The 17,207-nt window shown below is 42.0% G+C and overlaps 1 protein-coding gene across 5 annotated transcripts in view; it reads right to left on the reverse strand.

Annotated features, from left to right (window-relative positions):
• Window positions 1-17,207, reverse strand: part of mpp7a (MAGUK p55 scaffold protein 7a) — a 105,762-nt gene that overhangs the window by 44,198 nt on the left and 44,357 nt on the right. For 4 of the 5 annotated variants that reach the window (XM_025054323.1, XM_008307737.3, XM_025054321.1 and 1 more), the window contains 3 exons: window positions 16,182-16,259; window positions 11,118-11,198; window positions 4,401-4,532 (listed from right to left, as the gene is read on the reverse strand). In XM_025054323.1, coding sequence (XP_024910091.1) covers window positions 4,401-4,532; window positions 11,118-11,198; window positions 16,182-16,259 — 291 coding nt within the window. Of the gene's footprint in view, window positions 1-4,400; window positions 4,533-11,117; window positions 11,199-16,181; window positions 16,260-16,344; window positions 16,866-17,207 lie in introns of those variants that run through there. The other variant, XM_025054324.1, reaches the window with a different exon arrangement.

Consider the following 17,207-nt stretch of genomic DNA (forward strand, 5'->3'; position numbering starts at 1 on the left):
GTCTAATATTACTAATGTCGTGTCTCCTGCAGAAGCAGTTTACAGTAGAGGTCCTGGTGAGTCCATACAACTTCAACTGACAAAATTTAGGAGATGATAAATCACGGAGGTTTAAATAATTACAACTTATAACCTTAACACTGTAATGACTGAAAAAAAAAATCACATTTAATAACCAAAAAGCACTCCAGATTAATAAATCAACGATAGAACTGTTTGTCACATACTGTAATTACTGAATTTTTGCAGCTGTACTACAAAGAATACCACACTTAGAAAAACAGGTAGTTCTGCAGACATGGCAGAAAAAGAAGATGGATCTTCAAAGAACTCATAATTACTTACAAAAAAAAAACAAACATATAATACTGACCAGTAAGTACTAGCAGGAGAGTTTTGATAGAAAAACCATACAAAAGAAACATGGTGTGCTCGCAGGAGGACAACTCTAGATGTACTGAGTCGGAGAAGTGAGTACAAGAACTCCCAAAGTAATGAGGTCCAGCACTGAATAACTGACATCAAGCAAGACGACAAATGATGTATAAAGGGAGGGAGAACACAGTGGGGCATGCATGGCGAGCATCTCCAAGCCTGCTATTTAGATCTGCGTCACAGGGCTTCAAGAACATTCCGATGAGTGGAGCAGAGCCGACCACAGCAGGCTCGTCAGTCAGATGTTTTTACATCATTGCATCGGTCACCCCGAGCAGTGGTGGTGGTGGTGGTGGTATACCCAATTTCAGGCATTCAAAGCCCTCTTTTGCAGCTTAGCATATTTTTGCGTGGGGCCTTGGGATTTTCCAGGATTCTTAGGGGTGACGTAGCGGCTCCTCGATGGCAGAGATCTAGTAGCATAACTAGACAGTAATTTAACAAGTACGCATTACAAATAGCAAATAAAGCAAACTACTGCACCAGCTGTACCAAAAAATACTGCTGACATGAGGGGTTATTTATACTAGGAACATTTTTGATTAATATTTTTGATTTAATATTTAGCTCCAAAATACTCAACATGAATTGCTCAACACCAGTGAACTGTAGCATCCATGTTCTCTTTTACCATTGGTCAACCTGGGTATAAACTTATCATCATTTGGAGGTTTAAAAAGTTCCTAGGCTCCACTGTGATAACATATATAATTTTTGAACATTGTTATTTAACTAAAAAGATACTTTGTGTCTTCCTTCAATTCCTGCACAAGTATATCCACACTGTGTTCAACTAAAAAGGCCAGGGTTTAATACTGAGTAAGTAAGTTGGGAGTAAATTGCTCAAAAAGTATTTATAAAGATTCTGTTATTTTCCTACTTTAATGTGACATGTAAGCATTGATAACTGATAGTAAATGATCAGACCTCATGATCCCTTGAGGAGCAAAGTAAGAAGACCAAGAAGGAAATCAGATATTCTACAGAATAATCGTTGTCAATTAAAAAAAAATATATATATATATTCAGGCTGATTATTTGACATTGCAAGTCAAGGGCCAGACACAAATCAATTTGGCATGGCGGCAAATGAGGAGCCTGCAAAATTACAGGGTTTGCACTGGTGAGCAGAACGGTTGACTTCAGCCAGAGCATGTGACCTGCTTTACATTTTCCAATGCACAGTCTCTTTATTGAGGTATGTTTCCCTTAACAAAAATACATTTTCCAGAGACCACAGGGAAAAATCTTAGTGTTTCAAAAAGGAACAGCTGCTCAAATCAGATGACTGAAAACAGCTGAGCACATTTTTGGTAAGGAATTGCAAATAAAAAAATGAATAATGTGCCATAGAGTCTAAATGTTTAAGAAACTAAAAGACATAGTGTGACGTATGAATTAAGGATAAAAAAGGCAAAAAAAAAAAAAAAATTCAAATAAATCATGAATAATTGCATGGATAAATGACGTACAAGGTTGTTTAAACAGCTTTAGGATGTGTACCACATCTGCCTCAGTGATAGAGGTGCACATCCCCACAAGCTCCTGTACATGTCCCACTTTCTGCCTGAAAGTTTATATTACAGCCTATTTGTTCCATTCCAACTAGAACTACATGATAAATGCTATCTTGGGAAATATTAGTTATACAGTGGACACAAGGCAGCGAAAAATCCGTCTCTGACCAAAAGTGTGCAAATAGGATGATGGACGATGCGAGTGCAGAGTCTGTCTCTGAGGTCCAGAGCATTTGTCCAAAACTAGGCCACAGCACAAAAAGTCTGTTGGAATCGGTGACTAAATTTGACCATCACTTTGTTTATTCAGGACAGGCACGTGACCGTCACACTGATATTTCGGACATGGCTCCCTGCCACAGAAGCAACATTTTAGTTGTTTTTTTTCCTCTTCCATCCATAAACACACGAAAACATGGCCAGCAGTAGAAATCTTACAAATGTTTACACCACGGTCAGACCTAAATTATAGCCACAAGAGATTATGGGCAGAAGTCGTGCCATGCAGATCCTTTGGGCGGTGTGAGGGCAGCTATATGATACCACTCATGGACAATGGGATCAAATTTGGAGGCCTTTTCATCTAACTACTCTAGTATATGTTTCATTATAGTAAACCTTGTCCGCATGTTGCTGAAATTACTTACAATGGTATGTTTACTGCCTGCCTCTGTGAATTAAGGGCCCGTCAAATGACCGTTTTTGTTACAAAAGAAATCCTGCTAGTGAAAACACAAGCATTTCAAATATAAATATCCAAATTCACCTTTTAAACTGTAGCACCAGCTCTGACCTAAGGTTGAACTATAGAATCCATACATAGACATAGTATTTTTTAGTAGAGTATCTTTTTTTTGGAAACTAAGAAAAAAAACCCAACATTAACATTGCAACATACCCTATAAACTAAATTTAGGCAACAATATTGCAGTATACTATGCATTCAACATAACACTGTATGTACAGGAACTCATTCAAAAACAAAGGACATCACTGCAGAGACATGAGTGGCACCAGCTGGATGTTTAAAATGGAGCTGATGTGTGAATCCCAGTATAGTTTTAAGCAATGGGATCCAAGATCAGGCTTTAGCAGGAAGCAACCGCGACAATGTGTGGCGTGAGAAAGAGCAAAGACATTCCTCAAAGCCACATTATTACACTCAGTAGCTCCACAATATAGGCTAAAAGGCAAGGACCCAAAAATGGCGTAGGTATGTTCTCCTTTCCCCGGGGTGTGGTGAGAAGAGTGCGCCGGCCTGGAGCCAAGGTGGTGGTCAGGGTGAAAACCACAATGTGAAAATAGAGGCAGCTGAGGCCAGGGCATGTCCGGCAGAGATCGAAGGTGGGCGGAGCCACGGCCCTGGACACAAAAGTGCCATGATGAGAGATGAAGGGTCTTTCATGGGACAATAAGAATTTGAGCTAAGGATGGGGACGTGTCAACGCAGAAGTCAGTTAAGAAGATCGAAGAATCACCAAGATCAACACAACGCAGGTACACAAAGGGAGGGCAATGAAGAAAAAACGTTTGGTCTGATGTGGTTACTGAAGCCCACTATAAACCGTGCCTGACTAGTTGACAAAACCGGGGGGGAATGCATGGTATGGAATTCATCTAACGCCCAGGATGTCGAGGGGTGCGGAGAAAATGAGAAAACCAGCCAAGATGTCACTCCTGCACACTTAGGGCCCTGGGTCCAGACAGATGGGTGGTTTTTCACGTCTGGGACGACGTCTGAGGAGCACGGACATAAGAGGCATGTTACAATAAGAGAGCAACACTGACCAGGATAGAAAAGGAAGCAGTTCACAGACACCAAGCCTAGACTGGCTGAAAATACTCATGGCCAAGAGCAGGGTAATTGTGGTCGGCGTTGGTGCACTTACATCTTCAAGGTTGTGGGTTGGATTCCCACAGGGAAGTACCTCAAAAGCAAAGCTTTTATGGTATTGGCTTGACCTGTGGTGTGCACAGAGCTTTGATACAAGGTTTCAAGAAGGTTTGAAGAAGGTTTCAAGAAGTCAGGTTCTGACTCTTTAGACAGTAGTACGATAGCATGACATTATTTTTATTATAAATAAAAGGAAAACCTGATAAAACATTTTTATTGAACTTTTTTGTCAATTTGAGTTAATTGAAGGTAAAGCAGAGTGGCTGAACTGTTTAAATTACATACTGACATTTCCCAAGATAACCACCAGGGGTCCCACAGAGACATGGTGGTCAGCATTCTTCCCTTATAGCAAGTTGATCAGGCGTCTGTATAGATATGCATATTTTCCCTGTGTGTGCAGGTGTTTTCTCCATATAGCCCAGCTTCCTCCTTGAGCAGGAAGTAGCATAACTGACCACTTTGAACTGGGCCTATGATGGACTGGTCAACAAAAACTGTTGGGATTGGCTCCATCTTAAGTTGATGAATAAATGAATGGTCATTTGACTTACCAGAGGCTCCTTGTTTTTGACCAGTCTTATGATTTTTACTGAGTCCTCATCGTCATCGAGATCATCAGGTAGTGGAGGTAGTTCAGGGTCGTAACTCTTTAAGGCAACCATGTCATGGATCGTCAGGAGACTCTGGAACAGGAAGAGAACTGCACTTTAGTCGGAGATGAAACAATAGGCACAGGCCATCAATCAAACCATTAGGGACATCAAAGCATTTGACCTGTAAAATTAGTAGAACAGAGTGAAGCACTACATGCTATTAGAAGTTCAATCCATCACGTCTTTCTTTTAAAGGTATGGAGAAAATGCAGACTGTGAGGGGGGTGGTTATGAATGAGGGGTCTCCAACCAATGCTGGGTGATGGATTTATAAGCATTTAGGAACTGAACTTGTAGCTACACGATTTAATTGCCATTAGGTCCACGCTCCCCTCCGTGTGCCGCTCCCTGATTAAAGGAAGTCGCTGAACGGGAGGTGCACAAGTGAAGGTGGGAGACAGAGGGGGGTGTCAGGTGGGGGAGGGATGATTCTGGCCACTGTTTTCAGCAGCAGGTCACTTCCAAAGGAAGGCGATGCTACACAAATCCTTCCACTACAGGCGCAGAGTGATGAAGTTCTCAGGTGCCTCCGAAATTTCACAGGTTCGCAAGCAGACATTAAAAAAATAGATGGATCACAGACCGGAATGATGCCATGGACACCTTCATTTTTCAAACTGTTAAACCGCTCCGTGTCTGAACCAAAAAGCAGCTGGACGCAGGCTTAGTGGGACAGGGAGCAGGGGGCAGGCTGGGGGGAGCATCTTCCATCTCATGTGCCAGACAAAGAAGAGAAGAGTACGGTGAGAAGAGGAGCGGTGTGTTTTATGACATTGGAGCACGGAGCAGTACAGTGTTCAAGATGTTGCTAACTGGGAGCAGATGAGAGGAGGAGACATATCTAGGTTTCAGAGCCTGGGATTTGCTGACAGATAAGCCGAGCCGCGTAAACATTACACACAGATACAACATACACTTCATCTTCTCCCTGCTTCTGTGAACTTGTTTCTATTCTTCTTCTTGTTCGGACTCCTGCCTAAACAGATATTTCCCATTTCTCTAGTGTCAGCCCCGGTGTTTTTTTTCCCTCCTGTTAATGGATCACCTGCTGAAAATGTAAGGCATGTCAAAGGAGCTGAAAAGCAAAACTTTAAATCTAATTAAAAATGTAAACATGAGGAGTACATTACCGTGCCTGTAGGACAGCCATCTGCACTTTTAGTGGAAATTAAACATGATTTAGTTTAGTATGGGTGGATAAAAAAAAAAACATTTTAGGATCTGAGTCATACTGTATACTGCCAAATAATGTAAACCATAATGCAATGTTCATGAAAATATTCTGAGGACATAGATTGCAATTTTATGCCGATTCTTCTGTGGCCTAGTGGTCAAAGTTAACTGGAGGACTTTGGGTTCAAATCCTGACCTTGGCTAATGACCTTAGTTACACCTGCCTTACACAGAGAGGGTCCTAGGTTCGATTCCCACAGGAACCACGTACTTAATGGCGCCTCTTGTGGCAGTGTGCGTGGCTTACAAAGCCAAAGAACTAGACCCACTGTTACCCCAACAGAAGACGTCTGTGTATAAACAGAAAACTACCCGAAGCTAACTAGGGCTGCCAAAAGAAATGCATTGTACACTGCGGTGCTTGCTGTCTGGCGACTAATTTTCATAACCTTTAATATACTTTTACTGAAGCTAACACATCATTTTAAGCAAAACATTATGGAGCACTATCAGGCTGTAAAAACACATTTTCCCATTTTTCATGTCACAGTAAAAAGCTAAAATGCATCACTTTCATCACAGTCAATCACAGAACAAGGGCTGTCTCATCTGTTCTTGTTAGCACTCCAGACACGTCTGAGGCAGGACATGTAAAACTACAATGACGTGGTTTTGGTCCATAAAATCCAATACAGTCCCAAACACAGTATATCACCGCTTAAGATATCAACCTCTGCTCCAAACCTAATATCGATCCTAACTCTAATCTTAAACCGTGGACTAGACAGAGCGAAAAAAATAAAATAAAATAAAGTCTCTAAATCCCAGAACACAAATATATTTCTACATATTTCTCTTTCTTCTCCTTCCTCCCTGAATTTATCTTGTTTTCTTTGTGGACTTGTCCAAGGTTCTCTCACATGTCGTTTATCATCTCTCTTTTTCTTGTTTGCTCGTCTTGAGTTTTATTTGAAGGGAATCTTTCCAAAATCTTCCCAGCATCAGTTGGACAAGCGACAGTCTATTCCTTGATTTGTTCTTCTGTATCTAGGGATAGTGTCGTTATAACATTGAAATATTTCGTGGTATGCTGTAAGGCGAAACTGTAAGCAGATGAAGTCAATAAAAGCAATCGGAATGGCAAACAGTCCTGAATACAAACAAATAAATAAAGCCCAGACATCATGTTGTGATGGGATTAGTTGTGTTACATTTTAAATCTGAATCGAACATGTACTGTAAATATGCATCAAACCGGCTGCACAGATAATAAACAAAAGTAGAACTTGATTCAGTGCTTAATAAAGTCCCGAAAAAGTATTTTTCCAACCACCTGTTATTTACTTTCTGTGTCCCTGTTTAAAGAGGGACAAAGTACATCACATTTACCATCTGTGCAGACAACAAAAGAGAGATGTACTGCCTACATATGGTCGTGTACGGTTATTTAACTAACTTGATAGCATGTGATTGTCATAGAACCTGATATGCGTTACAAAAACCTGAAGGGCAACTTGGCTTCCATGGGCTTCTAAAGCGGGATGAGACATACCAATATGAACCTGATGTCCTAAATCAGATCTCAAATGCTTTTCTTGTGCTGGGCTGGATTAGCTCCTGGAATAAAAATAAAATAGTGCTGAAATCGACAATGGCTCTGATCACTGATTTATCCCTGGTGGAGACTTCTTTTCTATTGATATTTTAACTTTTTGAGTCTGATTTCAATTTGGGGAAGTAAAGCTCAACCTTAACTCAACTGTTCAAGCCATAAATCAAGCAGAAAAAATGTCACTGAGTGTCCCAGCATTGTTGGATCGTGCATAAACAATACAAGGTTTTACTGCTTCCCTCTGTTTCGCATCAAAGCGAACCGAAAAAACATTTGATTATGTTTTACATGACATTAGAAATAGAAAAACTGGCATTGTACTGCATATGGTGTACTTTTTGTTGTTTTTTTTTATTGTTTTTATATTATTATATATCTACCTATTGACTTTCCATGAACAAATGGACAACCTTATCTAACTAGAAACTGCTCCATCTTTTTCACCCTAACCTTTACTCCACTAAACTTCCAGTTGCCGTTTCCTCAGTATCGTATCCATCAGCTCTGAAATCTCGACTCCAGCGTGTCCGCTTACTGAAGGCACTTCCTCAAAGCTGGCATTGCTCTTCAGCACCACATTTCCCCCATGGCTGTGCCTAACAACCTGTAACAGGGCCACAGCTAATTTCTTGTGAAAACTTTATAGGGAGCAGCAATAACAACTAAGCTAATAGGTAGCACATGGTACACGGCCCAGCTGGTCAACTCTGACTGGGGGTACAAGGCAGGTACAAATGTTCTAAACAACACACCAGCTTTCCTTGTGGGCTTCTAACAGCCAGTTGTTGGGGTTATTCCTAACCGGACTTACAGTATGTCCTTGGTTAGACCGTGAAGCCTGAAACAGGGGTAAAACTATGAGAAAGATAAAGAGAAGTGAACCCACCCTTGTTTTCCAGGCATCCTGTCCCCTTCGGTTGGTATGTTTGTGTTCATTAGGTATAATAGGAATCCTAGAAAAACAGATCACTGTGCTTGACAAAATAAACCTGCCTGTACATTCCTGGCACTGGCCTCTCATTTAAGCCCCCGGCCCTGTCACTGGCCCGCACGTTTTTAGCTGGCAGTGCAGGATCCTTGCAGGGTAACCGCTCTCCCCAGGCGAGAGAGTCTGCTGGGAGCCAGCTGGGAAATAGTACTCAAGCCCACTCTCCTTAAACCCTGAAAGTGAGTCTGCAAACACGTATTCACTTACTGCCGTAGCCCAAAACAGAAACATTCGGCCATGATCGTTGTAGTATTAGTCTCGTTTGGCGAGGCTAATACGGGTAAAGTTGTTTTTTCAAGTGCAAATTGAACAGATGTTTAAAGCAAGGAATTCGAGATAAAGGAAGGAAGGAGATTTTTTAACAACCTGATTTATATCCCCACCCAAGAAATGGATCATTTCAACCATAATTAAGAGTGATACAGTTACTGTTGCACAGAGGCGCCATTCAAAGGCAGCGGCCATCTGCATGTGTTTTACACCAGCGACCCTGTGATTTACATTAGGCCTGGCTGCCATGGTGTCAAGTGCCCTGGATGTCAAGACGCAGCCAGAGAGACAGAAATGTTTTGGTGCCCACATACTGCCTATACTTTCAGACACAATGACAAGAAAATGGCAAAAAAAAAAAAAAACCTCCATACCTCATTGTGGTATAATAAAAAAATATCCAAACCAGGATCCTGGATCTGTTCTATTGTTTACCTAGTGTTTCCTTTGTAGGCATCAGGAGAATTTAGCTCTGTGGTTTAAGATCCACATGCGCAGAACCTGATGATGGACGTCGACCATGAGCCAGAGTAAAAAAAAAAAAAATCAACTATGCAGATGTCGAATGAATAACTTGAGCATTTTACACAAACATTCTTTAGTGAAGCATATTTTTTACTAAATCGTCTTGTTTTTTTGTTTTCTTTTTTTTTTTTCTTACTCCACTTCCGTAGTCCTCCTAGAGTTTCGGCACAATGTAGCGCCAGATTCTCCTACTGATGCAACTCTTTCCACAAGGGTCAGGAGCTGGGAGTGGGATGGAACCTGGAGCTCCTGTTTGAAAGGCATCAATCCTACCACTGCAGCACTGCTGTTGCTACTCCTTCTCCTATAATACAGGTCAGCAGCAGGACGCTAGACATGGAATCTTTGAGAGCGCCGACCGCTTTTCATATTTTATCTTAGAGTCTCGCCTTGGACGATGACTGCGTGAAGCTTGGGTGAGCCGGTTCCTGTCCTCAGCTCCTATGCTTACGTTATGTGCTGAGGTGCAGGGCCAGCAAACACAGTAGCTTAATACTTTCCATTGTCTGTTGTACAGTAGTCTGGCTGACCTCGTTATGAACCGGAGCTGAGGTCAGCTGAGTGACACGCAAAGTAACTGAGAGAAGATATAAATTTTAGAGGGATTTATGAAAGAGCGTGTTTTCGTAATTCAGTCTGACTACCCCCTACTAACTATCACGGTTAGCTCTCCAATTTGTTTCTCAAACAATGTTTATCTTATTTTTTCACTTCACATCTGGAAGGCCGTCAACAAATAATAGAGTCTGAAAAATGACTGCATCTGAAGTCCTTCCCAGACTGAAACACACACACACAGTGATAAGTAGTTTTGGACCTATAACAACGAACAGACCAACTGTCTACAACCTGCAAGTCCACTGAGACAGCCAGATTAAAGCATCAATGACAATATGGACGGACGGACACAAGTTTTACTTTACGTTCCTAAACAAAATCCTAAGCGTCAAATGATGACCTTCAAGACAGACAGCCAATGAAAAGTCAGATTGGAGCAGTTAGAACAGACGCTCGACGGAGGCCAGATTTAAAGAGTGTCCGATTTTAATCACTAAAACATGTGAAGACACATGTGAAGGCCTCTGAACAGCCATGACAATGATATTATTACATCACTGTCAACGGTCGAAATTAGGATTTATGTGAGACGGATGAAAATGAACAAGGTTATTAATCTTAAAAATTTAAATATAAGCTACATTTCAAATTAATGGTTAATCATGGTTTTGTACATGTATGTATCATATATAAATAAATATATAACATATAAACGTATATACAGTATGTGTGTGTATATGTCTGTGTATACATAGTACATATAAATATATACACATATATCTGTATATGTATTTATACAGTATAAATACATATGTGTGTCCATACGCATCTGTCTCCTGACTTACTCAGCCATTACTTCTACACAACTCATCAATACCAACTTTTCACAAAGTGACTTTCCCAAGCTTTTCCCTTTGATGGATTGACCTTTTCGTCATGCCAAATACTTCCACTGTAAGCACAACCAATGGTAACAAATGTTGTATTTCTGACACTGACATGGTTCATGCGGTAATCGTCTGACCCGGCATTTGTTTTCCAGGTCTGACAAAGACAAAGCAGGTCGCAAAGTCTCTGCGTAATTAAGAAGGAGAGCAGGAGTGTGAATAATGTTGACCATTTGTCTTCACACACAGCGGCTGTGTGACTGTGTTCAAGTGTGTAACTGCATTTATGCAGTATTTCTGTGCAGACCTGTGTGGGCCGGCTGCTGATAAGGTACGATGGCCTCAAATACTCCCAAGTATCTATAAACTTGTGTTAAATGTGTGTTTTTTTTATTTCATAACTTTATCAACAAAAAGGTGTTTTTTTGGAACAACAGGTGACCCAACAACTGTATTGAAATACTTGTGTGTAGAATAATACTTACATTACCAAATATATTAACAAAAAAAATCGGTAAATTGAATATATGAATGAAATAAATTGTAGTTTTTTAAGCATGAATAATAATTATTAAACCAAAAGATTTGAGAGCCAAACTCACCTTGACGTGGGGTTTGGACAGTAGTTTGAGAAGCTCTCTAATTTCCCCACTTCCTGGTCGTCCTTCCAGCTCCTCGCACAACTGAGGATGAAAAGAGAGACAAAAATGCTATTAAAGGCAAGAGGAAATATATGAAATAATGAAGTTAAAATTAGCCTATTTTTTGTAATAACTGTTCATGCATTTGCTAAGTGATGACATATCGATTCCTTATGTTTTGAATTAGCACTAAACAGCGAAATAACTGAAAAATACAGTAATCATTACCACCGACAACAACACCAACACCAACAAATGAGTTCCTGTCAAAAACAACGTGAGCTTTGAACTCGAGATACAATCGTGATGAATGTCTGTGTGACTTGCGTCTGCAGCTCAGGCCACGTTCCTCTGTCTGTGTTCTGATTTATAGATGATCCTTCTGGATATGGAGCTGCTGTAGAGACGAGCAGCGTCCCACACAAAGACTTGCTTGTGCTCCGCCAAAATCCGGAGCCCAAGTCAACACAGGACAGGAGTGGAAGTCACATAAAAAGGTGGATGTATTTGAGGGTATACGGCAACGTAAACAGGGAGCACTTAGAAAATCATAAACCTGTTTCCTTGGTGGTTTTGTCTCCTGTACATTATTACATGAAGTCATTTAACATGAAGCTTTTTTTTTTTAAATGCATACTAAAATTATTGGTTCAACGTTCCTACACACTAGTAAAGACAACTTGACCATCTGATTGTTGACCTTTCACCTGCTTCATTCATGAGGTTGCCTCAGTTCTTCAGAACAGATAAACGGAGACACTTGACTGAGAACCTACAGCACTCTCCATGAACAACATATACTGTAGGAGCGTGTGATCAGAGGACAGATAGGCTTCTGATTAACAGTATTGTCCCACATCCATGATGCAGCAGTGGATGACGACATACGCGTAGGTCGGAAAAAACCCACGGTCGTGTGAGTGATTATGCCTGTGGTAAGGGAATAAGGCAACGGAGGCGAGGCGGTAGCAAAGGCTGGGCCTGAGGGTCAGAGCGGGGTGAGAGAGTTCACGGCGTCACTTTATTACCTTCAGACGGGAACATTCACTGGTGTTTGTGTATGCACCGTCATTCATATTTCAATTTGTTTCCCTTTAGGATAGAAAGAGCGAATAACAAGAAAAGGTGGAAAATGAATAGCCGAGGTGGTCAAGGTTACTTAACGTACCCTCCGTTCAACCCTGCATTAGCTCACTTTATTAAATGTACTTAAGGAAAATAAACCTGGAAGAGCTGGGTCAGGAGGAGGAGAGACCCGGCTCTTTCAGGTCACGGCGTTTAGTGAGGGAGCATTTCTGGTCCCGGTGCATCACATCTATCATTCCATCACCACAGTGTTTGCAGCAGGGGAGGAAGGCAAAGAACACACCATTACTTCTCCCTGGTATTGTCCTATTAAAACACCTTGTGCCATAACTCAGGAGGAACGACAGATGGGACACTATTGACTCCACACTGCTTTCGTACCTTTGCGTCTCCCTGTAAGGATCATATTTTCCATCCCCAGACGTCACAGACAGTGAGTCCCAGAATGCACACAGCTCACTGCCCTAAAAGGCAACCGTAAATTCATCGACGTGACCCTTTTTTAAATACATATATAAATAAGCTACCAAAACATGTTCACTTTTAGTTACCAAAGGCGTAAATACATGTTCACTTTTAGTTACCAAAGGCGGCCAGGATCAGTTTTATAGATGACATAATGCACCGTTTCTTGATTTATTTTGAAGGCTATCAAAATAAAAAGGGAAATTACAATAAAATTTACAATAAATTCATATTTACATGGAATGTGGTGTGATTCTATGTCTCAAGAATTCGTATTTACATGGAATGTGGTGTGATTCTACTCAACGACAAACGATGCTCCTCTCATTTTTTTTAATGATTTCAATAAAAGTTTTGGAGTGTAACGGTGCAAACGCTGGCCTTTACTCTCCTACAAGAAAAACACTAATGAAAACGGAGATTACACGGAATGTTTCCCTTGCAAATAATCATATTTAAAGAGGGCCGGCATCAGTAGAATCATGTTATTTTAAAAGCGGCTTCCTTCCAAGTGTAACAGAAATGTCTATGTGTGAAGTTTGAGAGTGTATGTGTGAGAGGGGTTGCTGGGGTAAAATGTTTAAAGTTAGGGCAAGGTGTCAGGAAAGACATATTACTCCATGGGTCTCCTCACAACTATACAAGAAAAACTGTCTTTTCCACATTGGCTGTATCCTTAGGACTCAGGACCAGTGCTATCTAGTGGCACCCAGTGGTCCTCCACTGTAACAGCAGCTGTTTTGGTTACTACATAGTAGAGGTAGAAAATGTGAGTAGAGTATGACAAGGGAGTTTATGGACAGTGATCTGGAACAAGGTACCGGTGCTGCGCCTGACGCTGATGTGAAATGGCACATGTGTGAGATGGATTTGCCCTTATGATAAACAGTCCACAGTGTCCTGCATTACACTTCAGGGCAAATAGGTCTCTATTTCACTTTTAATGAGGGAAGGGAAGGCTACTTTTTGTGCATCCACGAACACTAGTGTGTGTGTGTGTGTACTCGCTCTGTCCTAGAAAGAATGTAATACTGCACCACTTGCCTGTAACCAGTATCGATCATTTTTCAGGCTGCATTAGCAGTGGCAGTTAGCCTGAGCAGTGGCAGTCACCTGTGGAGTGAGCTAGACAGTGCAGCCAAGGGCAGAGCACAGTTGAAGTGCCATTTTATTTCAAGCAATAAATTAAGCCTCCATTACGCGTAACCCGAGAACAAAAAGAATCGAATCTCGCTGTAGCTCTCCACCGTAGCGCTGCGGTCCTCAGACACCACTTCAAGCATCTTCATTTGGACCAGTGACACAAGTGGAAAACAATCTGTATTGAAAATACACTGCAAAGCTAGGTCTAAGTTGAGTTTATTTTTTGACTGACCAACAAAGAGAGAGACTCTGGATTGCACCGAGCTCTGAGAGGCTTTGATACACCATCTCCGGGCTTTATTCTGATACCTGATAATCCCTGGGAGACACTTTGCGGGGCATTTACCAGGAAGGATAAATTTGAAAGTCTGTAATTTGACAAAAAGGAGGAGAGAGAAAATCTCTAAGGGGGAAGGAAATAGAGGCTGATTGTTGGGGGTTCTTTAATGGCCTGGAGACTGTTGCCACAAACTTCAAGTGCAGGTCAAGTGTGGCAAGACAAACAGGAGCAACCCTTCTCAGTGCAGTTCTAGTGTCAGCTGTTTTGTCCTCAGTCGGTAGTCGCAGCAGGAGAGAACAAACACAGAAAGAAGAAGTAAATCACTTTTCTTTTTTCTTAAACAAAATACAGTCTTATAAATCTCTCGGTAAAGGGTGCAGGCTGAACTGGGACTTCTGTCTTCTGTAACCGTGAGTATGAACCTCTCAGCATGATCACTCTGGCTCCTGCGCCGGCACATGTGGCCTGCACAGTCCGGAAAACCACTCTAGACCACAAGACGGACTTTCTTTCCTGACAGAGTCGGGACACTCTGGACTCTCTCTTCCTCTGACTTCACCCCAAACGACTGTAAGAACCTCAGCCCCTCGTTCTTGACTCAGTACTAATTAGAATGATGTATGGCTGCGGGCTCTCAAGGAGGGGTGGAATAGTCAAAGGCACTTTGATTACAATAAACAGAGCTGAGGATTTCAAACAAAACCACACACCAGTAGAAGGGCTTTCCCTTGTCTCCATTCACCATGCCAGGCTGCTCCTTGGGTTTACACAGGTGTGTGTGCGTGTCTCTGTGCGAGTGGGCCCATATATGTAGATAAATATCACAGATGAACAACACCATAACAAATGTCAGCACGCTGGACATTCGTGTTATAAATCATACTGAATATTTCACACAGCTTAAGGGGAACAGCTGGACCAGTGTGGGAAAATGATCATCAGCGGTCACATTGGACACCACTGGTGTCTGAGCGTCGGCTTCCGAGTGCTGCACGCAACATACGATGCAGCGGCGCTAGTGATATTCCAAAACTCTGAGCGTTCGTGCGATCTCCTCCTCCTTCACTGACTTCTGTATACACGATGGAACTCAATCACGTAGAGTTTGTCTGCTTCTGTCATCAACGCATGCCCATCCATCTCTATGAGTCGCTATGAAGGAGCGGTTCCTCCATCCGGACCCTGCCCTAGGCAAACGATCACAGTTAGCCTTCCTCAAGCCGGGTTCTTGATTTCTCGGTGCATGGTTTGAAGTTTAAGGCCAAAAGCATGTGTCAGAGTGGGAGGTAGGGGTGGGTTTGGTCTCCTTACAACAGGTGTGGGGGTGATTGGCAGGCCATTTGACATGGAGTATAGTTACAGTACACACTGCAGAGCATATATTTGACATGTTTATATATATTTTTTTTTTAAATGGCCATTTTTTCTGTTTTTATTAGCTATTTCGAGGATAAAACGGAAAGTGAGATTAACTAGCCAGTTTCTCTAGCATCCCAAATTTGACTACAAACGACCATCGACGGCCACATAAACAATGGGTCATCTGACCAAACACCATTTCTAACCTAGTCTTTTTCCTAGACGCTGCACTGCTCGTGATTAAAAAGTCATGAAACATTAAGTTCGAAGATCAGAATCTTGAACTATGTCCTTCATCTTTAGTTTAATAAGCTGCATCACAGCAACATCACATCCAAATAGCTAAGGTCAGACAGGAGTTAGTCATTACTGTTATTGTTTTCTTTCCAAACCACGTGTCCTAATCAGTTTCATACTGATTTTCCAAATAGAATAATTTCCACATGTGCAATGTTCGTCAGTCTCAAGGACTGTGGACAGTCACAGGGCTAGCACATTTTGTTCTTTACAGTTGCAGTGGCAGTGAAGACTACAGTGATTAATGGTGTCGTCATTGTATTAGCCACTATGTTTATTCTGATCTTAGCTTTTCCCCTTTGTTGTTGTACATTTATCAGTATGGACCAACAAGGCTTTTGAGTTAAACAGAGACAATCAAATAAAAAAGTATGTAAAATGGATGTAATTCTTACGTTATGGGCCAGACTTGCAGCGTTGTCCAGGACAGGGACGGGTTTGGTTTCTTCATAGTGCTGCAGACGTTCGTGGATCTAAAGAAAAAGGATAGCATAGCTACATCAGCACGAAAAACATAACACTGTTACAAAAGCCACAGGCCTGACCAGGTTAATCTACCTCATTTTATACAAAGTCATGTCCACTGCTATCAGCGCACACGTATGCACGTGAAGAAGCCTTCAGGACGACAGGACTTAAAAATGACAAACAACTACACTTACAGCACACACACCATTTTTTTTAAACACATGACTGCCTCACAAGAGCAGAGCTGATTATTCTAAATATACTTCAGCTAGCCTAGCCTCTCTGCCAACAGTCCTGCTTTTCACCACGAATCCGATATGCTCCAGCGGTCTGGTGAGGATTCCAACTCGTTTCAACAGTCTGGTTAAATTGGCTAAACATTTCCTTATCAGGCTCAACACCGCAACTGCACAACGTTGAGAGACAAAGCTGCATCTCTGGAGAGTGACAAAAATGGAAAGTAGGCGTGACTCACGTGTTAACATTTAGTCATTTACAGACACGAAAACACAACGTCGCTCAAACGGGGATCCGTGGAAAAAGGGATCAAATCGTTTGTTTAAAACTGCACTGGTGTGCCCACACGCAGGCAGTCGCACTGTCGTACACCAAAGCTTGGGTCCTTACACGCACAGACACAACTGAGACGCACGACAGCCATACCATATGTGATTTAGGAGCAGCTGTGCAGGATTACCGGCCTAGACTGCTGCCACCCCCCATCCCAGAACAGACGGGGTGACTACTCTCACAAAAGCCACTACTGAGTATCTCCTTAGCCTGTCTTGTTGATGGGGAGCTGGGCCACAGGTCTGAGTGATAGCTGGGCCCCGGGCCTAGAGATTCAGCTGGATGTCCCAGAAAGCCTTCCAGCTCCATAGTGGAATGGAAGGCGCTCGAGTTGGGGGAAGAGTGCCAGAGACAGGCCTGGGCCCGCTCATCGGCAGGGCTCA

The sequence above is a fragment of the Cynoglossus semilaevis genome, chromosome 3, assembly GCF_000523025.1.
Source record: "Cynoglossus semilaevis isolate Cse_v1.0 chromosome 3, Cse_v1.0, whole genome shotgun sequence".
Lineage (NCBI taxonomy): Eukaryota > Metazoa > Chordata > Actinopteri > Pleuronectiformes > Cynoglossidae > Cynoglossus > Cynoglossus semilaevis.